General features: G+C 39.6%; 1 protein-coding gene across 1 annotated transcript in view; it reads left to right on the forward strand.

Moving 5' to 3' along the window:
• Nucleotides 1-2,498: 2,498 nt before the first annotated feature.
• Nucleotides 2,499-23,288, forward strand: part of ROCK2 (Rho associated coiled-coil containing protein kinase 2) — a 137,357-nt gene continuing 116,567 nt past the window's right edge. Inside the window, exon 1 of the mRNA XM_060168747.1 lies at nt 2,499-3,074. Within this exon, the coding sequence (XP_060024730.1) occupies nt 2,934-3,074 (141 nt within the window). The 5' untranslated portion in view covers nt 2,499-2,933. The remainder of the gene's footprint in view (nt 3,075-23,288) is intronic.

Below are 23,288 nucleotides of genomic sequence, written 5' to 3' on the forward strand. Positions count from 1 at the left end.
AAAACATTGTGATACGGTATAACACCATATATGTGGGAAAAAGATACATATGGGTGTATACAAATACATATGAGAATGGATAAAGGCCTTGAATGATAAGAGAATGTGTGTGTGGGGAGATTTGGGAGAGTGATTTTTCAAGCTATGTTTATGTATTTCTGGTTTGTGTGAACTTTTACAAGAATGTATTTGTGCTCTCTTTAGGTAAAACAAGAATTGTCGTACTGACCGAAAGAAATTAAGGTTTAACTCATATCAAGAGATTAGTCTTCTTTTCTTCCATGTAGACAATGGTGTAGGTCTTGGATAAAAATCTTCTCCACTGTGGCTTTTTCCAGCCTATGTAAATGGACATATGCAGAACGTGCCCATTACTTGTGCCTTGTTGATCATTACCTTTTTCTTTTTAAGTAAGGTTTTCATGTCCAGTATGTGGGATCATGGCTTTCTGTTAGTCCACCAAGCTCCATAAAAATATACGGCCAGCCAGTTGTTGAAAAATTAATTTGAAAACTGAGAACCACATGGTGTTCCTTTTGCTTTGCATACTATATTGTCATCAGGTAAAAGCATTGGTAATCATGGATTAGCTCATTATTTTGCTTCGGTGCAGAAGCAGGTGTAGTGTCTAGCTCACTCTGCCCTCTTGGTGTGGTCTGTGGAGGTATGAATGAGTCACTCAACATACACACTTAAAGGACTGACCTTTGACCAGAAGTCAGTGCTACTATCTGAGAGGAAAAAGCTGTATTGGATCCTCCAGGACCCCTTCCTGCCTAGTCCAAGTGAGGGTGGCTTTAACACAACGAATGATGAGACTCCTGGAAAACTCACTGAATTAAAATGTTATTTTTATAAGGTTAGGCCTTTGGAACTAGGTTGCCCTTTTATGGGCTTCTCTCTGACATGCCGTTGAGAAAGGTTCTTAGGATTTTTACTACTTAATGGATATCAGAGTGTAGATTTTTGGAGTGGCCCATCTATCTTATGACAGTTTTTCAGTTTTTGAAATTGAAATGTTCTCTTAAGCATCTTCAAGGAAAAAAGAAATCCCATTCACTTAAAAACAACTGTATTCACCTCCAGTTCTTACCACTACTCATTTTACATAGTTTTGAGTAGTGTGTACAAACTATTTTTTGTCCTCGTTGTTTTCAACCTTATTTCCAATACATTTTTTCATGTACTTCCCAAAATTTGACGTGCTTGACTTGAATCCTGCATACCTGCCAGGATTCCTTCTGTTAATCTGACAGAACTTGTTTGGATTATTCCCCAATTGTTGGACAACTGGGTCCATTCCCAGGTTTTGGTCATTATGAACATTCCGAGTAGCCCTGCTATAAACATCTTTATGCAAGTTCTCCCCCCAGCCCGCTTTGGATCATTTCCTTAGAAATGTACTTCCTTAAATGGGTTTACTGGGTCAAAGGGGCTCAATGAACAGTTTTACAGCTCTTGGCACATACTTTTCAGATTGCTCCCTGGGTGGATCTGACCAATGGCAAGGGCCGCGAGAGGCAGGAATGTGGACGAGCGGTCCCTATGACCGCCCCTCTTCCGCCCCCCCAAAAGGCAAAGACCTCGAGAAGGTCTGCGGAGGGAAAGCATTTTTCTATCGCCCTCTTGTTCTTTTCAGGGTTGGTGTTTAAGTCCAGCTGGGAAGGCGACTGTTAGGGATGCGCAGAAAGGTTTCCGGGAGTCCAGGACTCCTGCCCTGCGGAAAGAAGCAGCTCTTCCAGGCCCTCTTGCCCCAGGACTTGGATTCCAACCGCCCGTCCTCTTCGAGTTTCCGATTCCCAAGGCACACCCTCCCGGCCTTTCCACTAAAATCTTCGTGGCCCAGACAGGCCCCTTGCAAGCGCAGAGCTCTGCAGGCGAAGGCAGCGAGTGGCGGTCGCTATTATTTTGGCGCGGGTGATGCAAGGCCCGCATAGCTGCGCGCTGAGTCAGCTGGGGCCGGGCGGAGGCTGGGGGCGCGGACCGACCCATCCCCCCGCTACAAGCCGCCCGCCGCCCCCCACCCCCCGGCCCCGCGCCGGGTGCGGCCGGGCCGGGCCGGGCCGGGTCGGGGCGGTGGGGGTGGGCCTCCGAGTCCGCGGGGTCGTCCGCCCGGGCAGAGTCAGGCGGGAGCGGAGCCGCGGGCCGACCCGAGCCCCCGGCGTGCCCTTCCCTCCCCCAGCTGGAGCTCGCGGGTCAAGTGAGGCAGTGACCGCGCGCCCAGCCATTTACCCTCTGAGAACTCAAAAAGGGGGAGGAGGAAACGGAGAAGAAAAGAGACTCAAAAAGGAGAAATGCGAAGCCAAGCAGACAGGAGGAAACGATAAAAAAACGAGGAAGGGGGCGAGAGGAGGCGGAGGCCGGCGGGCGGGGGAGGTGGCGCGCGCCGCGCGGGGCGGGGCGAGCGGGGGCGCGCCGGCAGCCGCGGGCCGAGGGGCTTGTGGGTAGCGGCTGCGCGCGGCCGTAGACAGGCGCCGCGCGGGAGTGTGTGAGGGGTGCGGGCTTGTGGGACTGAGGCTGCCGACGGCGGTCATGGGAGCGGGCTGGCGGCGGCCGTAGTTGTCGGAGCCTGGGCTTCAGCTTCCCCGAGCCCCAGAGGGCGGGACAGTCCCGGCCCGGCGGTGGCGGCGCCACTTCCCCGCTCCCGCCCTCGGAGTCCTGAGGGAGCTCGCGGCGGAGGAGCGGACCGGGCGGCGCGAATCTGACTGAGGGGCGGGGACGCCGTCTGTTCCTCGCCGTTCTCGGCCGGGCCGGGCCGGCCTCTCCGACACCCCCAGGCCCCGGGGCGCTGAGACCCGAAACCGGAGCTCGAGGCGGGCGGTGGGCCCGGGCGGAGCCCCGGCCGGAGCCGGCGGTTCGAGGGCGGCGCTAGGCCCCGAGGCGGCCGGGCCGGAGCGCGGGGAGCGGGGTGCGGGCCCGGCGGCGGCGGCGGCATGAGCCGGCCCCCGCCGACGGGGAAGATGCCCGGCGCCCCCGAGGCCGTGTCGGGGGACGGCGCGGGCGTGAGCCGCCAGAGGAAGCTGGAGGCGCTCATCCGAGACCCTCGGTCGCCCATCAACGTGGAGAGCTTGCTGGTAGGTGGCCGGGGCCCGGGAGCCCTCTCTGCTGACCGCTCACACCGCCGATTCCCCCGACTGCCCACCCTCCGTGCCCACCCATCCGTGGGGGGAGGTCTCGCCCCACCCCGCCCCGCTTCCGGCAGCCGGGGCCCGGGTCGGAGACCAAACATTTTTGCGACTAAGTTCCGGGAGTAGAGACCCACCTTTGATTCTTCTGTGTCCTGGAGCCGGTGTCATCCCCGGCTGGCCCTTTCTTGGAGCTCTGGGAGGAAGCACCGCTCTTCTCCTTCCCGCCTGCCCTGGGGGTTTGGGGAGGCAGCGTGGAAGGTACGCTGTCCTTCAGGCACCAGGCTAGCCCGTTTGCAAGAGCGTCATGCTGCGTGGGGACGTGAGTCCGAGGAAGCGAGAAACCTGGGGCTGTCCCTATGGGCAGTACCCACCTGGGGTACAGGACAAAGAGTTCAGTCTGAAATCTTGAAACACACAGCTAAGGTTTTCCTGTTTTCAGCTGTGTTTGAACGTTACTAGTTGCAATTTAGTGCATTTTAATTTCTGTAAATTTAATTTCCGAGATTATGACACCAGAGCTAAAGAATCCATCTGAATTGTAGAATGGAATCAATCTCTCCTTTTCATTGTATCTCTTTCCTGAGATGGCCTTTGCAATCCAAATTGATAGCCACGTAACGTCTGCTAGTTGGCTTTGTTTAAGAAAGGGACATGATTTACAGATCAGAAACGCACTGTAGAATGCTTGTTTATTTCTTGTTTTTGTTAGGATAGACTGTTGTATTTCACAGACTCTTTGATTAATATGCAGCAGAGATGCATTTATGGGAAAAGGGGGTGTGGGTTTTTACCCTGGAGAGGAGAAGAAAGCGAAAAAGATGCGCTGGATGTTAAATTAACCCTGGACGACTAGAATTCAGGTAGATGATCTTTGGGTCCTTCAGATATTCCCTTCCAGAGCTCCTGTTCAGCTCTACTCCCTGACAGGAGAAATCTATTGACTGTATGATGAGAAAAACTGTCTCTTCCCTTTCCAGTGACTGACTGACTTTCCTTCAGAAGCTGTTGGTTATCCTTTGAGGTTTCTGGAATCATTTGCAGAGTGACTCAGTACCGTTTGGCTGAAGTGCAGGAACTGACTAAAGAGTGTCTTTCTGTACAATGCACAGAATGTAGTGATGTACTGTATTCTGTAAGACGCGTTTGACATTTCCTTTTCCCGATTTTCATATTAGTGCGTTGTTCATATGTTTTCATGGGAGCATGGCACTATGAATAGTGTTTAGAAGTCTTCAGTCGGGGCTGGGATTGGTTGCATGAAGGGCATAGCTTTTCCAAGGCCAAAGCAGAGACTCTGGGCTTCACTCCCAGCATTTTCGCTTTGGTATTTTGCTAGCAAAACTTTGACCTAAGGCCAGAAAGTTCAGTTAAAAATAGTACAGCAAATCTCAAGTATTCATCAAGTTCATATTCAACCTCAGATAGAAATTTTTTACACTTCACTTTCATCTCTTGGGTCTTTACTGATGTTCATCATAATTATTAGGGTTATTATGAGCTTGAGCCTAAGTTATTTATACATGGTAATGAGCATACATTCTTTTTTATTAAGGTATTTTCTAAATTATTAAAATGAAGGCTGTTTTTAAAAAAGGAAGCATTACACATGCTCAGTAAACAATCTGGTCCATTCATTTATTAAGTGCCTAATACAGCCAAGACACTTCACACCTTTATTAAGGTAACATACTACTGGTATGACATCAGATGCTGCTGGCTGGACGGATTTTGTTTTTGCTGTTTTTAGCTGATTAACTGTTAGGATTCTGAGTTGCAGTAAATCTTATCAGGCCAACAATTGTCCTTTACTCTTTGAGGTTGCTGATGTTTCTATTGCAAAATGACGAGCTGAAGATTTTTTCTAAACCATGTTATAGTATGTTAGCTTTAAATCATGTGTATTTCACTGTATCAAGTAGTAGAACGAATTAGTTTTTAAAATTGTGGTAACATGTACATAACATAAAATTTACTGTTTTAACCATTTTTAAGTGTACAGTTCAGTGGCATTGATAACATTCACATTATTGTGCAAGTATCACCACTATCCATCTCCAGGACTTTTTCATCTTTCCAGACAGAAATTCCAAGAATTAATTTTTTCTTTTTTTTAATAAATTTATTTATTTATTTGTTTATTTTTGGCTGCATTGGGTCCTGTTGCTGCCCGCGGGCTTTCTCTAGTTGTGGCGAGCGGGGTCCACGCTTCGTTGCAGTCCACGGGCCTCTCATTGCGGTGGCCTCTCCTATTGCAGAGCACGGGCTCCAGGCGCACAGGCCTCAGTAGTTGTGGCAGGTGGGCTTCAGTAGTTGTGGCACACGGGCTCAGTAGCCGTGGCGCATGGGCTCAGTTGCTCCGCGGCATGTGGGATCCTCCCGGACCAGGGCTCGAACCCGTGTCCCCTGCATTGGCAGGCGGACTCCGAACCACTGCGCCACCAGGGAAGTCCCCAAGAATTAATTTTTAAAAGAGTGTTATAAAAACATATTTCCTGAAATAATGGTGCGGATCACTTTAAAGATTTGAAACCTTACCCTTTAGCCTTCATGTCACAACTGATCATTGTTTTACTGCAAATGGCATTTCTTTTGGTTTTATTATAGAAAATATTTTTCCTTGAACAGAGAAAATTTAAAGTAATATAATCTGATAAAAACATAGTCACAAATTTTATTTACTTATTCAGGAGCTTAGAAAGTACCATTTAAAATTGTATACTGCCTAAGATGACAGAAGTAAGAAGATGAAGTATACCAGAAATTACTGTATAATAGTTACTCTATGGGTACTGTAGGCTAGGCCTAGAAGGTAAAACTATTTGTTGGAAAAAATATTATATAACATGTAAAGCGCTTAGCTCAATGCTTGGTACATAGTAGTGCTCGTTAAATTTAGCTCACTTCTGTGTGCATTTAGCATATTTCTAGGTAAGTGCTTTATATTTCCTTTGAAAAGGAAAAGGTTTTATTGGCAACTATTTCTTGCTATAAAATTCTGAATGAGTAGCCTTATCTTTTGAATTTGCCATCAGAAAAGTGCTTGCAGTCATCAGGCATAGCTAGAACTGGATTCCAAGACTGTCCGTAGAGAGACTAAATTGTCTTTTTTTCTCTGCATCATCTCGTTTTATGGAGGCTTTATGTGGGTCCTTAAGATTAATCTGAAGAGAATATATCTCTTTGTGGTTGCAGATTGTGAGTTTCTTGGTATTATTTAAAAATAGAGTTTTGAGAGAGATTTGCTTCTGTAATACTTTTTTTTTTTTTTTGGAGGGAAGGATTGTCAGTAGTATGCTTTTGCAGTGTTTGAAACTTTTGGGTAAATACCCATGTTTTGTTATCAAGACTAAGCTTCTGATACTGCTTACCCAAATATTATGGTAAAAAGAATTGTCCTTTAGTGTTATGATGGAGAGATGTCTTTCTAAAGGTCTGTGCTTTTGTGTTTTGATTTATTTTTTTAGGAGAGTAAATGATTGTTATAACCTGTGGGATTCAGGCTTGGGTAAACTGTTCCATAAGGCTGGTGTTGATGGGGAAAGGTGATTAAAAATTTACTTATGATTTTCAGCCACTTAGAATACAAAACACTTTGATTTTATTATACCTGTGAACTATGTGAAAGTATTTCTCATCACAGTGCTAAGATTTTCAGCTTGGTGATGGTTATTTGCTTATTTAAAATAAAATTGTATATGCATTTTCCCCCCACTATATAACAAGTGTGACTATCATAAAGATACAAAAGTGAAATAGAATAAAAATTGAATAAAGAAGGTTTTATATGTGTTGTTCTTTTGTGAAATAAACGTTGGGCATTTATAGCATAAATGGGATTATATTACTTTGAAACTTGCATTTTGATGGTCAGGAAATCTTTAAAGAAAATGAATTAGCTAGAGAGGTTGAAAAAAGTAATGTATAGAATTTACTAGTTAGGTGAAGTTGAACCCCTTTGAAAGTACAGGTCCACAGTCCCTCCCCCACAGTTCTGATATATAAAGAGCTCTGAAAACCTAGTTTTTGGTAAAACTTATTTGATGTAGCATCTGACCTGATCTGATGTTACAGTATTTTAGGTGATTCATCTCTCTTGGTGTAAATAGTAATAGCTTTCCCTGGAGAAATATTAGTGTTTGATTTCAGGGTGCTACCTCAGACTCCCCAGAGGGTTTTCGGGAGTATACTGTATATAGTATATATACTTTATTACTAATCGAAAATCCAAAAAATTCTGAATTTGGAAACATCTTGCCCCACGGTAAGGCCAGCATAGACTAAGTAAGGAAATACTGACTTATATACACCTTAAATAGTTGCAAAGAAATAGTGGATAATTATCTTGAAGCCTAAGTTGTTGTTGTTGTCATTGTTTTTGGTTGAGTCCTGATCAGATAGCTCTCTTTTCCCATTTCAAATTCTGAAGTATTCTAAACATACTAAGAGAATATAGCATGCAGATATGAATTATGAAACATAAAAAGGAAGCATTCATGAAATCACTGCTCAAGTTAATGAATAGAACACTAACCTATTGAAGTTACCCATATTCTGCTGCTGCTGAATTCAGTCTTCCTTCATCCTCTCTCATCTGCTACCTGGAACATTTTTATTTTTTTAATCATTTCCTTTATTTCATAGATTACAACATTAGTATGTATTCCTAAACAATATTGTTTAGTTTTTCTTTTAACTTTATAAAGGGTTAACATCTGTGTATATTCTTTTGTGACTTGCTTTTTCACTCAGAATTACTCACATTGTGGTTTATTAATTTTCACTCATACCATAAACCATAATATATTGCTTCAATCTACTTGATGGATATTTAGATTATTTTTCATTTTTTTGCTATCATGGAAAGTGTTGTGATCATTCTTGGAGCCCATGTGAAGTTTCTGTAGGCTAGGATATATATCTAGGAGTGGAATTGTTGGGTTTTAATATATTCTGTGTTCAACTTAACAAGGTAGGGTTTAAGTTTTCCCCCAGCGTTTTACTATGGAAAATTTCAAAGTATAGTGAAATTCAAAGAATTGATAATAAACATCCATATACTTATCACCTAATTAATAGCTTGCTATATTTGCTTTATTATATCTAGCCATCTCTTCATTCATCTATCAATACATCTTTTATTTTTGATTCATTTAAAGTAAGTTGCAGATGTGGTACACTTCTCCATTAAACACTTAAGCATGCATTTCATTAAGTAGAGTTTTTTCCTTTAAAGATTAAATTTACATACAATGAAACAAATTTTAAGTATCGCATTGATGAGTTCTGACAAATGCACACATCCGTGTAATGCAAATCCTTATTGAGATATAGGACACTCTTATCAACCTAGAAATCTCCCTCATATGCCTTTTCAGCTAATTCTACACCCCATTCTCTTGGAGTCAGTCGCTCCTCTGATTTGTTTTTGGGGGGGGTAACTAAAGATTACTTTCATCTTTTCTAGAACTTCATATAAATGGAATCCTATATAGTATGTACTCTTTTATATCTGGCTTCTTTAGTTCAGCATAGTTTTTGAGACTAATTCCTGTTATTTTGCGTATCAGCAGTTTGTTCCTTTTTTATTGCTAACTAGTGTTCCATTATGTGTATAAACCACAATTTATTAGGCATCTTCTGTTGATGGATGCCTGGGCTGTTGTCAGGTTTTGGCTATTTTGTATATAGACTTCGGCTGTTAATAAACTTTGCTGTGAACAATCTTGTAGTAAGCTTTTGTGAGGTCATATTTTCATTTCTCTTGAGTTAAATATCTAGTAGTGGAATTACTAGGTCTTAGGGTAGGTGTATGTTTAGTTTTTTTAGAAAAATGTCAGATATCTTCCCCAAATGGTCATATTTTACATTAACACAGCAACCTAGGAGAGTTCCAGTTCCTCCCCAACACTGAGTCTTAAATTTTAGCCGTTCTGTGGGTGGGTAGTAGTATTTCATTGTGGCTTTAGTTTGCATTTCTCTGATGACGAATGATGTACTTTTTTATGCACTTAACTGGCCATTTGTATATCTTCATTTGTGAAGCATCTGTTCAGATATTTTGCCCATTTGAAAAAATTATGTTCTTTCTTTTTGAGCTGTACAAGCTCTTTATATATCCCAGATACCAGTTCTTTGTCAAATATGTGGCGTGTCTGTTTCTTTAATCACATTTTTTCATGGTTATTGCTTTTTCTGACTAAGAGACTGTTGCCTATCCCCATGTCACAAGAAATTTTCCTTTCCTTTCTTTTAGAAGCTTTATAGGTTTACTTTTAGGTCTGGGATATGTGTTAAGCCAGTTTTAGTTTGGGGTCAGGGTTCATTTCTTTCCCTCATATTCCCCAAATCCAGTTATTTTGACTGTAGAACAGCATTTTTTCCTAGGTTTATTGAGATATTATTGACATTTAACACTGACAGTTGATACACATGTATTGCCAACTGTTTACCGCAGTAAGGTTAGTTAACACACCCTTTACCTCTCTTAATTACCATGCTGTTGTTGTTGTTGTGTTGAGAATATTTAAGATGTACTCTCTTAGCAACTTTCAGGTCTACTGTACAGTATCATTAACTATAGTCACCAGCACCAGTTTTCAAAAAAATATTTTTCTTTTCTCGTTGGATTGCCTTGCTTGGCACCTTTGTCAGAAATCAGTTTACTGATAGGTGCACTTTTTATTTGCTTTTTTATCACCTTAGTAACTATATCAAGTCTTCAATCATGGTTCTCCTGTTTAACCCATGCTCTGTTCAGAATTCTTTTTTAATTTTTAATTTATATCATTTTACCTGAAGGAAATGGGCAGGCAACCACGGTTGAGACAGGGAAACATAGATTTTATTGTTTGAAGTGAAGTAAGATTTGTTATTTTTTAAATTATAAAAATAATATGTTCTTATTGTAGAAAATTTAGAGAATAAAGAAAGGTATAAATGCAAGTGACCCTTCTACATAGTCTCCTCACATAGAGATAACCAATGTTTAACATTTTGGTGTAAATATCTGTCTGAAAAAATTAAAATGTAAAAGAAGTAAAATTACGCTATATATGTGCTTTGTCATTGTTTTTAACACTTAATGAATAATAGAAGCTTTTATGTAGTCACATTTATTAGTCTTCTCACTGTAGAGTGATTTCTGGCTTAGATGTCATGCTTAGGACATTCTCCATTATCAAGATTATGATATCATAGACCTGAATTTTCTTTTAGTACTCTAATGGTTTTATTTTTTTATTTTTTTTTGCGGTACGCGGGCCTCTCACCGCTGCGGCCTCTCCCGTTGCAGAACACAGGCTCCGGACGCACAGGCCCAGCGGCCATGGCCCACGGGCCCAGCCACTCCGCAGCATGCGGGATCATCCCGGACCGGGGCACGAAGCCGCGTCCCCTGCATCGGCAGGCGGACTCCCAACCACTGCGCCACCAGGGAAGCCCTGGTTTTATTTTTAATGTTACTTTTATTTCACTTGGAATTCTGATGGAAAGTATGAAGTAGGGGTACAAAGATTTTATCAGGAGATTTGTCTAAGTATCAGCACTAGAGTTCCCAAAATATTAGTTGGGAGCCTCTGTTTATATTTCTGCATTGTCATATAACTTTCTGTTTGGAGGGTGGTGCTTGGGGGAATAGAGAGGGTAATGATTATAGGTTTGGTCTCCACTTGAGCTTCTTGAGTTTCTCCATGGAAATTATACAACTTTGCAACTATACTTAAAATCCTATTCTGTGCTTATATATATATATACATATATTCCAAAAATATATAAATATGAGCTATTAGTGATAAGGGTTACTGGTAAAGAGAATGTGGATAACTGAGAGCAGCTTATTATAATATAGCCTTTGGGGGGAAGAAAACCACAAAATAACATTTTCATTGGTAGCTTAGCTTATTTTATAGAGCTTAATATTTATTTATTTTAAATATTTATTTATTTATTTGGTTGCACCAGGTCTTAGTAGCACTGGCAGGCGGGCTCCCTAGTTGCGGCTTGCCAGTCCCTTAGATGTGGCATGCGAACTTTTAGTTGCAGCGTGCATTTGGGATCTCGTTCCCTGACCAGGGATCGAACCCGGGCCCCCTGCATTGGGAGCACGGAGTCTTATCTATTGCGTCACCAGGGAAGTCCCTAATATTTAAATTGATGTGAAATCGTGGTGGCATTTGGGACTCTACTAAAACTGTCTCTTCTCACTTTATCCTTTTTTTTTTTTTTTTTTTTTTTTTTTTTTTGCGGTACGCGGGCCTCTCACTGTTGTGGCCTCTCCTGTTACGCAGCACAGGCTCTGGATGCGCAGGCTCAGCGGCCATGGCTCACGGGCCTAGCTGCTCCACAGCATGTGGGATCTTCCCATACCAGGGCACGAACCCATGTCCCCTGCATCGGCAGGCGGACTCTCAACCACTGCGCCACCAGGGAGGCCCTCACTTTATCCTTGATTGGAGTCATTCTCCTTTCCTCTCATCTGTGTCATCTGTACTTTTTTTTCCTTTGAAGTATGATTAAATTACAGAGATATATTTGTAAATTCTTCATTTCAGTGTCCCAGATGACCCTCACTTATCTTTTTAGAAAGCATTTGGGTTTAGCATTTCTGTGTTTATATGTGTATGTGTGTGTATGTGTGTGTGTGTGTGAGTGTGTGAGAGAGAGAGACAGAGACCGACAGAGACAGAGAAAAAGGAAATATTGAGGTTCTCTTTTGGTTCATCATTGATAATCCTTTGGGGAATGTTTCAAAGTCCAAGAATGATTATATGGTTTGTTGCTTCATTTTGGTAAGGTATGGATTTTTCAGGTCTGATATCTGAAGTGCTCTATAATTTTATTTTTGGTTATAGTTAACTGATCACTTAGTACTCAGTGTCTAATTTCTTTTATTCTCTAAAAGAGTTTCAGACTTTTTAAGTTATAAAGCAACTGATAGAAATTTTCTTTATTTTCAAGAGATTATAGACTTGGAACTAATTTTTAACATTTCATTGTTGGGGTTATTTTTTATGCCATGGAAATGAATAGCAGAGCCTCCTATTACTTTATTTAGATAGAAACGGAGCAGAGCAGGGTTGGCATTATCTTAATTACCTGGATGTTTGTGATGAGGAATGCTTAAGATACCAAGTTTAGTCTTATGTACTTCTTGGCTTTTGAGTTTATTTAATGGACAGAATACAAGCTCTTTTAGGACCTGGGTCTTTTTTGTCTTCCTCTTGATATGTCTTGTAAATATTTGTTGAATAAACTAACAAATAATTCTTTTTTAAGTAACAGGAGTGATAAACTGTAGAAATATATCCCTGCTTGAAGAGATACTAAAGTATTCCCCAAGTAAAAATTTTGGTATATGTTCTTGTCACTTATTTCTTATCTCTCTATGGGAAGGAAGATAAGTAAACGTGTATATGCAGAGAGGATATGGGTGATAGAATTAATTGGAAGGTTTGGGTGGTAGAAAATTGGAAGTCAAGCAGGAAAGTGAATTGTGATTTGAATATTTTCTGGATTGTGCTGAAGCAGTTTGTCTTGGAAAGTATTTAAGCTTTTATTCAGTGTTTTAGGTGAAGTAAAAACAGCTCATGTGGACTGAACAACCTTTATCATTTATCAGGTGTCTTCTGTTCTCTGTACCCCCTCACTTTTCTTCTGGTTAAACATATCCAGTTCCTTCTTACGTACCCAGGTGATGCCTGTGTTGAAACAGCGTTTCATGAGTAAGGGCAAATGAAATGCTGGTGGTGTGTTCGCAGGGTGAAATTCCTTAAAATGGCATGTTTGCTGTGATTAATGGTAAGGCAATATTCGTTAACAAAATTAAAAACAAAGCCAAAGGGCATGAGAGATTTTGATCAGGATTCAAGAGTGTTATTACAAGTCACTATGAATGACTGTTTTGAAAACTTTTCAGATATTATCAGGCATTCTGATTACTAGCCCCAGCCAACCACTGATTCTGTTCTGTTTCTATAAATTTTTCTTTTCTGGAAATTCCATACAAATAGAATGACACAATATGCAGTCATTTGTTCTGGCTTCTTTCACCTAGCATAATGTTTTTGAGGTTCATCTACGTTGTAGCATATATCAGTACCTTGTTCTTTTTTTTTTTTGCGGTATGCGGGCCTCTCACTGTTGTGGCCTCTCCCGTTGTCTGGACGCACAGGCTCAGCGGCCATGGCTCACGGGCTTAGCCGCTCTGCGGCATATGGGATCTTCCCAGACCGGGGCACGAACCCGTGTCCCCTGCATCGGCAGGCGGACTCTCAACCTCTGCGCCACCAGGGAAGCCCAATATCTTGTTCTTTTAAATTGCTGAATAATATTCCATTGTATAGATATACCACATTTTGTTTATGAAATTACTTTAATGTCTTTATTTCTCTTGGCTAGATTGCAAGGAGTGGGATTGCTGGGTCATATGGTAAGCTTGTGCTTAACTTTTAAGGAGTGAACAAAACGTTTTCCAAAGTGGCTGCACCATTTTACATTCCCACCAGCAATGTATGAGGGTTCCAGTTTCTCTACATCCTCAGAGAACACTTGGTGTGGTCTGTCTTTGTGATTATAGCCATTGTAGTGCATGTTGCTAATGACACGTGAGGCTGAACACAATTTCACGTGCTTGTCAATTTTGCTTGTTCTTTTGATATTTTACTAATCTACTGTGAATGTGGTATATAAAAGTTGTTTAGTTTTGTATGCCACAGGCGAATTCTGATGTTTAAAAATAGAATGTGTATAAATACAGATCACAGCCCTTTGTAGGTGGAATTACCCTACTGACTAGTGCCTCTGCTAGTGTCTCCACTAGTGCCTCCTAATTAATACTAGGCTTTTTTTCTTTTAAACCCTGTTATGGTACCTTTTTCTTCCAAGTAATGTATGAGCCTTGGTGAGCTGTGTAGGCCCTGTAATGGCAGTAGAGTCTCTACTAGTTGGGTTATTCCTAAGCTAAAGTTGAAGTACTCCTGACATACATATGGCCTTTAAATGTTTCTCCATTCTGCTTTGTGCTCATCTTTTCTTTTTTCATTATTTTGAGCATCTTGAAGTAAGCTTATTTCTCTCTTGTTGACCCAACATTCATCTTTATACTTTTCTGTTTTTTTTCTTTTTTTTTGCGGTACGCGGGCTTCTCACTGTTGTGGCTTCTCCCGTTGCGGAGCACAGGCTCAGAGGCCATGGCTCACGGGCCCAGCCGCTCCACAGCATGTGGGATCTTCCCGGACCGGGGCACGAACCCGTGTCTCCTGCATTGGCAGGCGGACTCTCAACCACTGTGCCACCAGGGAAGCCCTATACTTTTCTGTGTTACATGAAGATCAGGCAACAATTCTTAGCATCAGTTTAGTAACTTGGTTCCTTTGAGGGTGGATGATAACTATTGCTATTTAAAATGCTGTATATTACGTTCATCTTTTGGTTTATTCTTTGAGTACCCACCTGAATTTAACAACGAAAAAAATGTTCTTCTTGTTTGTAGGTGGCATTGGATATTGATTTTGGGGATTACCTTATGTGCAAAGTTTTGGAACTTAACCAAAATAGTGTTCTTTTCAGATATAACAGTAACTGCCTTATTTGTGCATTCTGTATCAGGATATGACCCTGCTGTTTCACCTTGTATTTCAGTATGATTCCTTTAGAAGTCATAAAAGTATGCTTATTGAAATTGAAGTTTTCGCTTTAGCTTTAGATGATTGTATTTTTTTTTTTTTTTTTTTTTTTAGTTTTTATTAGAGATAACCACATGTGGGACTTTTTTTGAGCATTGAAGGGAAAATTTAGGAAATAATTCTTTTTTTTTGTTTGTTTTTGTTTTGTTTTGTTTTTTGCGGTATGTGGGCCTCTCACTGTTGTGGCCTCTCCCGTTGCGGAGCACAGGCTCCGGACGCGCAGGCTCAGTGGCCATGGCTCACGGGCCTAGCCGCTCCGCGGCATGTGGGATCTTCCCGGACCGGGGCACGAACCCGTGTCCCCTGCATCGGCAGGTGGACTCTCACCACTGTGCCACCAGGGAAGCCCGGAAATAATTCTTTTAATGTTTAAGATGCTTTAATATACTAAAGATGAATTTAAAAAATTTTTGGTCATAGTGATATTTATTTTTCTACAAGGAAAGTGCACTAGCACAGTTGTCATGCACTTTGAGGCCTGCAAGGTGTAGTGAAATGTGTTTTTGTATGTTGAAACCCTGTAAAAATATTTAAAGTATTATATGTCTAAACATTAGTATGATTTTGAAAAATGCTTTACCTTTTGGGGATAACTTATAGAGTTACAGTTTGTGGCACTTGAGACTTCTGTGCATTGAATAAATAGGACCATTTTTTATTGTGTTACAAAGTGGATAAAGTTCAGGTTGAAGTTGAATGGTTAAAAATGGTGTATTATGGTTGACTAGTGTGCCTTTGTTAAAAGAATCAAAATTTAAAAAATATTTTCTTCATGGACCATTAGATTTCATCAAGTGCTGCTAACAGGTTATATAGCCAGCATCTATGGGAATTAGTAAAGAATAGGGGAAAAGATACCAAGGTTGCGATTTTGTTTCAGGGAAATGATATGCCAAGTCAGAAATTGGGAAAAGAGATAATGCAAAATGTAGTATTAATATTAATAACAATATTCCATCTATTCTAAATTTAGAAAAGTTTGGAGTTACCTGAATATTTGGAGTTGCTTTTAAATATCTAAAACACAGACTTTGAATTTTTATACTGGGTTTCCATGATTATATTTCCCAAAATATAATCACTGAAATTAGTATGCAAATGAAATAATGACGAATTTTTTCTCTGAACTTTAAATGCATGGTATGATCCTACATTAGTTGCATTCAACGTGAAACAATTTTTCTTTTTGTTTTACATTCTTTCAAAAAGGTAATCTTAAGCTTTAATTTAATAAATGCATTGGAAAAATTTCCCTACTGGATTAAAATAAAAGGGGAGAATATATTCATATATCTGGAAATTTAAAAACTTAATACCAATACAGTTTATGTCTTAGCTCTTAGAGGTCCTTTTAGTTAAGATTTTTCTAATCTATATCTGCTAAAGCCAATGGCTAAGGCAGTAATTTTCAAACCTCGTTATACATAGGACTCAACTAGAGATTTTTAGAAATATTGATGCCTGGAATCCACCCTCACCCGTTCTAATATAATTGGTATGTGGTGTGACCTGGGGATCGGGAGATTTAAAAGTTCCACATCTGATTCTCAAGTGCAGGAAAATGTGGGAACCACTGAGCTGAGAGGTGCAGTATTCAAAGATTGGCAGAGGGTCCATTGGGTGCAAAAGGTATCTGAGAAAAGGAGGATTTTTTTTTTCTTCTTTTATATTTATGGCTCAGAGAGGCTTGAATGAAGCCAGAAAGTCAGAATTACCTGATGAAAGCCAGAATCACAGCTAGGGTGCTTGGTGGAAATGGTGTCAGATCTTGTGATTTAGATTGTCTGTAGTGGGGCCAGGAAATTGCATTTAAACAAGCATGTCAGTTGATTCTTTTTTTAAAAAATAAATAATTAATTATTTTTCGGTGTGTTGGGTCTTTGTTGCTGTGCGCGGGCTTTCTTTAGTTGTGGTGAGCAGGGGCTACTCTTCGTTGTGGTGCGCGGGCTTCTCATTGCAGTGGCTTCTCTTGTTATGGAGCACGGGCTCTAGGCGAGCGGGCTCAGTAGTTGTGGCTCCAGGGCTCTAGAGCACAGGCTCAGTAGCTGTGGCGCATGGGCTTAGTTGCTCCGCGGCATGTGGGATCTTCCCGGACCAGGGCTCGAACCCGTGTCCCCTGCATTGGCAGGTGGATTCTTAGCTCTGCGCCAGGGAAGTCCCATCTCAGTTGATTCTGATTCAGGTAATCTTCAGGTCAGAGTTTGAGAAACACTATGTGTTGCTTCTTATACTGATTGAAAAAAGCCAAAATCAAATGGTTGAGATCTCTGGCACACAGAATTGTGTATGTGGAAAACGCTGGCGTATGGAGGGATGCCAGATTTTCTGAAATATCAAGTGTCATCACATTTTGTATCTTTTTTTAGAGCTCCATAGGAATCAGACCAAGGCTTTTCTTTTTCTCATTTTAGAAGAAAATTTAACTTGCTGAGCTTTTATGAAAGGAGAATCAGACAAGATACACCAAAGAGAAATAAAAAAAATTTTATTGTAGTAAAATATACACAATACAAATTTCAATGTAGAAATGTTATCATTACATCTTACCCTTCAGTGGGAAATATAGTCTACAGAGACTTACTGTCCTAGAAATATATAATCCTGATGTTTTACATTTAACAAATGACGATGGGAAAATAGTGACAGTCTTTTTATTCCCTGACAGTTGATTTAATTTAGGAAGAAGAATTTCACTATAAAAGTATGGTCCTTCAGAGAATAGCACCTAAAGCAGGATGGTTTATATGTCTGTGATTGTTATCTGTGTTGAAAAAAATAATAAAATCATTCAAAAATTATTTTGTGGTCTCTTTACAAGCAAGCAAAAAAATATTGTAAAATATTCAAAACCCTTGTATTAAACTATTTTGAAATTTTATTTTCAAAGCAGCCTTCAAGTCATTGGTTACATTAATAGTCATCTTATTAACATGTTACTGTTTAGATTTTTTAAAAGTATACATTCTTTGCAATTATTTCTCTTCACATCATTTAAAATTAGAGATATCCAGATGATTCATAGGCAGTGTTTAAGATATCCATAGTTTTCATTCACTAAAGTATTTGTATATCAGATTTCCTGTTCTTAGGCCATTTTAATTTTGGTGGTTAAGGGATATGTGCATATTTCATACATTTGAAAATTAAAATTTGCATTTATTGATTCTTGTCAAAATAGTTAAGCTCTTAGAGGAATAGCAGTTGTGACTCGTCTTTTTTTTAGTATTTGAAATCTTCAGCAACTCACTTTTTGTAGATTTTATCTTGTGGCTAATAAAACTGCATAATTGCGGCCAAGGCACAATTAACTAATACTTATGAGACTAGGGTGATACATAGGTAAGAGTATCTTTAAAGCCCTAAATTTTTGTGACAGTTTTATCTTTTAAAACATATCCATCCTTTCCAAATGATTGCTAAATAGAAAGATAACTACAAATGTGAAACATCTGAAATTGGGTGACCCTTCTTTTACTGCCTTAATATACTTCTGCTATTGTCTTTAGAAGTTTGTTACATATAATTTACTAACATTTCATTGGAAGTGTTTTTCTGATTTAGAAACATTTTACAATGATTAGTGATTAGAATCCCTATTCCATAATACCTCAGTATTTTATTGCTTTAGTCAGCTTTTTAAATACTTGACAAAATGCAATTTAATTTGAGACTTTATGGTTCCTTATGCCATATCCATGCTAGAAAAATTTTAAGGTATTATTCCTGACTGTAGCTTAAGTGAAATATATTGCAAAATTTAAAATTAGATTATGAATGTGTTTTGTTAATCTTATATTCAGGCTAGTGAAAAACTTAGTCACAAAAGCAAGGTATTACATTATAAAAGAATGAGAAAACTGAACTAAAGGATTTTACTGGGAGTTCTGATAAACTATTTCTGCTGCAAGCATTTATTTTTGTATAAAAGGGGAAGCTGTAAAATTACAAATTTTGAAGGCATTACTGAAAACAGATTTGTTTTCCACATTTAAGACATTTCCATAATAGGAAAACAACGGATGATACAAATAAAACTAAATTTAGAAATAATAAAAGGAAACTCTAGTACAAAATTGGCTTATGAAATTTCCTTCAGAGGGAAGTCATAAAGTAAAACACTTACATTTTTAAGAAATTAATTACTGATTTTGGAGGGAGGGAGTTGTAGAGAGGGGATTGCTATAAATTTTAGCATAAGGAAGTTTTGTCTTTCAAGATGATATGGAGAATGTGAGTCCCTGGCATAGTGTTTTACTGTGCTTCTTGTCCTCACTTATAAACAGAATTTTTCAGTTTGGTTCAAGTTAAAATAAATTTGTGAAATAAAAGTTAAAAAAATCTGAACAATGACTTGCTTATTTCAAATTATTTTCTGTAAGTAAAATTCCATTGTAATAAGTCCATAAAATGAATCCTGTTTAAGCTCTATTCATATATGAAAATACAGATGAATTTTTTCCTTAAGAATTTTTTTTTGGTCTAAGGTAGTAAAGATGGAAAAAAATGAAATGGCTGGATTCTTTCCAAGCGTATTTTTAGAAGAGAAGCAGAGTAGTATAATGGAAAGAATGCTGGATTTAGAGTCAGAAGACTGGTGTTAATTAATTAGGTGTTTCATTAATTATCTTTCTGTCCATGAGTGATAATTTACAAGACTCTATCTGTCTACCTCAAGGAGATGTGAAGATTAAATTCAGTGCGGAACTAACTATATGTGCTAGTTTCTGTAAACTGAACAGAACTTTAGCTGTTTTACAGGCAGTTGCAGAACTATGTGTAACACAGCCTATGTTTTCTATGTCTCTGTCTTCAAAAAGGTATGTGCATACAGAATCAGTCTCCTGATGTTAGCCTGATATTTCCAAAAAGGTAGCACATTAATTTGCACATACTCATTTCTCTTAAGTATTAAATTAATGAATGAAAAGTGGTGGCATTTTTATTTTTTAATTTAATGAGGATAATTCATTTCATTGGGTGAATATTTGCTTATATGCATTCTTTGGATTACTTTATTGCACTGCAAATGTCACTTTTTCCCAACTGATGTTTACTCTTTTTCAGTAGGTATGATACTGAATTATCAAAACAGAGTCTGGTGTTCTTATGTAATGTTTAAGATTTCAGAAATCCTGACATAAATATATGAGGAAGAGTCATGACAGAAATTTTAAACCATTGCATTATTCACTTGCAAGAATATTAATTATGCTTTATATAAGGTTTACAGGAGCATTTGGGTTGCACCAACAGTTCTTAACTGTGGCTTGAACTTAGCAAATTTTGGCCTACATTTCTTTTTTAAAATTAATTAATTAATTAATTTTTGGTTGCGTTGGGTCTTAATTGCTGCATGTGGGCTTTCTCCAGTTGCAGAGAGTGGGGGCTACTCTTCATCGCGGTGCGTAGGCTTCTCATTGTGGTGGCTTCTCTTGTTGCGGAGCACCGGCTGTAGGTGCACGGGCTTCAGTAGTTGTGGCTCGTGGGCTCTAGAGTGCAGGCTGAGTAGTTGTGGCGCACAGACTTAGTTGCTCTTAGCGTCATGTGGGATCTTCCCAGACCAGGGCTCAAACCCGTGTCCCCTGCATTGGCAGGTGGATTCTTAACCACTGTGCCACCGGGGAAGTCCCCTGGTCTACATTTCTTAACACAGGTAAGTTTAGGAGCAGTGATCAACTATGGTTTGGAAGATGTAAATTGCAGATGTTATGCTGTATTACCTCTGATACAGATTCTGGTCTTTAGGTATACTAGGGTAATTATAAATTTGTCATCTAGAAAAATATACACAGGTAGCATAATAGTATATGATCATTCTGTATTGACGGCCACGCAATCAGTAACTGATTTTCTTGGCTCATGTAATTTCAGAGCTGATTTGGGGACTTAGGATCTGGTAACAGAGGTGGGTCTTATTGTATAAGTCCATTGTCAACCGTTTAACAACCTCATGAATTTGTAATTTGTATTTCTACAGGCTAGAAAAACTGAATTGGTATCCAGACATAATTTTTTTTTTTTTTAAATCTTTTGGCTTTACTGCGTGGCATCTGAGATCTTATTAGTTCCCAGGGATCGAACCCTCACCCCCTGAATTGGAAGCTCGGAGACTTAACCACTGGATCGCCAAGGAATTCCCTATCCAGGCATAATTGAAATGAATATGGGGAGAGTTCTGTTGGTAGCCACTGTTATGGTGATACATTAAACACTTTCCCTGTTGTGGCATTTATGAGTTAGGAAATGAATTTTATCTACTTTTATTTATTTTTTTAATTTCATGTTTTTTCTTAGAATAGAGAGTCTTCAGCATAGACTGTTTTCTGTTTTGTGGTTGGTCTCTATGCTTAGGTGCCTATCTATCTGTCTCCATAATAGCAGGACATGGCTCACAGATGATGGGCTTTGGGGAATAGAGACTTATCTTCAGAGATGTGAAAAGGAAGAGAGTGAACAGAACCAATCATCTTTTCACCAATAATTGAATATATCATGTTTTTTTATACTCTTAGCTTTTGTCTCTACCTGGAATGCTCTCTTTCCTCCTCTGCTTTTGTCAATTTACAAAAAAACAAAATAAACTTCATTTTTTAACTGCAAAAGTAATACATGTCTTTCTAAAAAATTAAAAATTATGGAAGTAAATGTAAGTTCTCTTCTTAGCCCTCTCTTTTTGATCTCAGTCTTCTGAGACAACCACTTTTTAACGCATCAGGGTATCACTTTCCCTTTCTCTGTGCATAATATAACAGCATATTGGTGTTTCATTCCCCCCCCTTGCATTAAAAAAAAGATACAGGGACTTCCCTGGCGATCCAGTGGTTAAGACTTAGCCCTCCAATGCAAGAGGTGCAGGTTCGATCTCTCGTCAGGGAGCTAAGATCCCATATGCCTCGTGGCCAAAAAAACCAAAACATAAAAAAAAACCCAGAAGTAATATTGTAATAAATTCAATAAAGACTTTAAAAATGGTCCACTTCAAAAAAACTATAAAAATTAAAGCTTACAAGCACTTTTTTGTTTGTTTTTTGGTACGCGGGCCTCTCACTGTTGTGGCCTCTCCCACTGCGGAGCGTAGGCTCCGGACATGCAGGCTCAGCGACCGTGGCTCATGGGCCCAGCCGCTCCACAGCATGTGGGATCTTCCCGGACCGGGGCACAAACCCGTGTCCCCTGCATCGGCAGGCGGACTCTCAACCACTGCGCCACCAGGGAAGCCCCTTCTTTGTTAACTTTTATATCTCAGTTTATTGGCAATATGGGGACTAAAATCTAGTTTTTATGGTAATGGGGCATAAATGCTTTAAAGATAATTTGTTTTCCTTTCATTTTTATTGACATATTATTGACATACAGCACTGCATAAGTTTCAGATGTACAGCATAATCTCTTGACTTATATAGGTTGCAAACTGATTACCACAGTAAGTTTAGTTAACATCCATCACCTTACATAGTTATATAGTATTCATTTTTATGTCTCTTCTCAGTATCTAGCACAGAGCCTATAGCACTTAGTATGTGTTTAGGAAGCTTTAGCAAATGGTTAGTCTGACTCCCAACTGGTAGTTTATATGTAAGCTTTGCTGCCTCCTTTTGTGGGGGAGGGAGAGGGTTGGCTCTTAACTTAATGGTAGTGGTTCTAGTTCAACCCCTTCATTTTACAAACGAGGAATCAGATCTAAAAGAGGGATATCTTATTTGGTTAATGAGATATTTTTATTTCTTTATCACACTCTACTAGGTGTTGTGACATAGCACCTAGTGCTAAACATAGCAAAGCTCCAAACGGGGTTATCTGTGGTCAGGGACAAATGTTGACTTCTATAATCTGAGATAGATGGTACGCTTTTCTCAGTTCTTAACAGACCAAGCCTAAGCAATGAGGCTTTTGCCTGATGGTCTTAGCATGTAGCCTTAAGCCAATACAATTCATCCAAATTTCATTTGGCTCCTTCCAAAAGAAGTCTGAGTCTTCTCACACACTAGAAACAGACTTTTCTAATTGCAGTTGTTCCAGGCACTGGCAGACTCCTGAGAGGCCTGATGTCTTTTCTTCCAGAGAACTCTTGAAACCTGTTCTCTTAGCTACCTTCCCATGAAGTGACCACACCAAATCTCTTTTCATTGTTGCCTTTTCCTGCCTGAAGATATAAGCCCTTATACACACACATCTCTTCTCACTCTTGTTCCCCTGCCTGTTCTTCCCCTGCTTTTTAAAAACTTTCCCACCCTTCTTCTAAGGTTAACATAACCACTTGCATCTTCAAATTCTTTTCTGAATGTTACTTTTATATTTGTTTAAATAACACCTATCTTTCTCTGGAGAGAAGGCCCTCTTTTCTGGAACTTGTACCTGCTTTTACTCTCTACATATCTCAGTGTAGGAAAGGGTAGGAGGGGGTTTCCTTCGTTCCGCTGCAGTGCCTATAAAACCTTCCTGATAAAATTCCTGTTGTTGAGTCTTGTGTAGTTGAGGG

This window comes from Lagenorhynchus albirostris, chromosome 13 (genome assembly GCF_949774975.1).
Source record: "Lagenorhynchus albirostris chromosome 13, mLagAlb1.1, whole genome shotgun sequence".
In the NCBI taxonomy this organism is placed as follows: Eukaryota; Metazoa; Chordata; class Mammalia; order Artiodactyla; family Delphinidae; genus Lagenorhynchus; species Lagenorhynchus albirostris.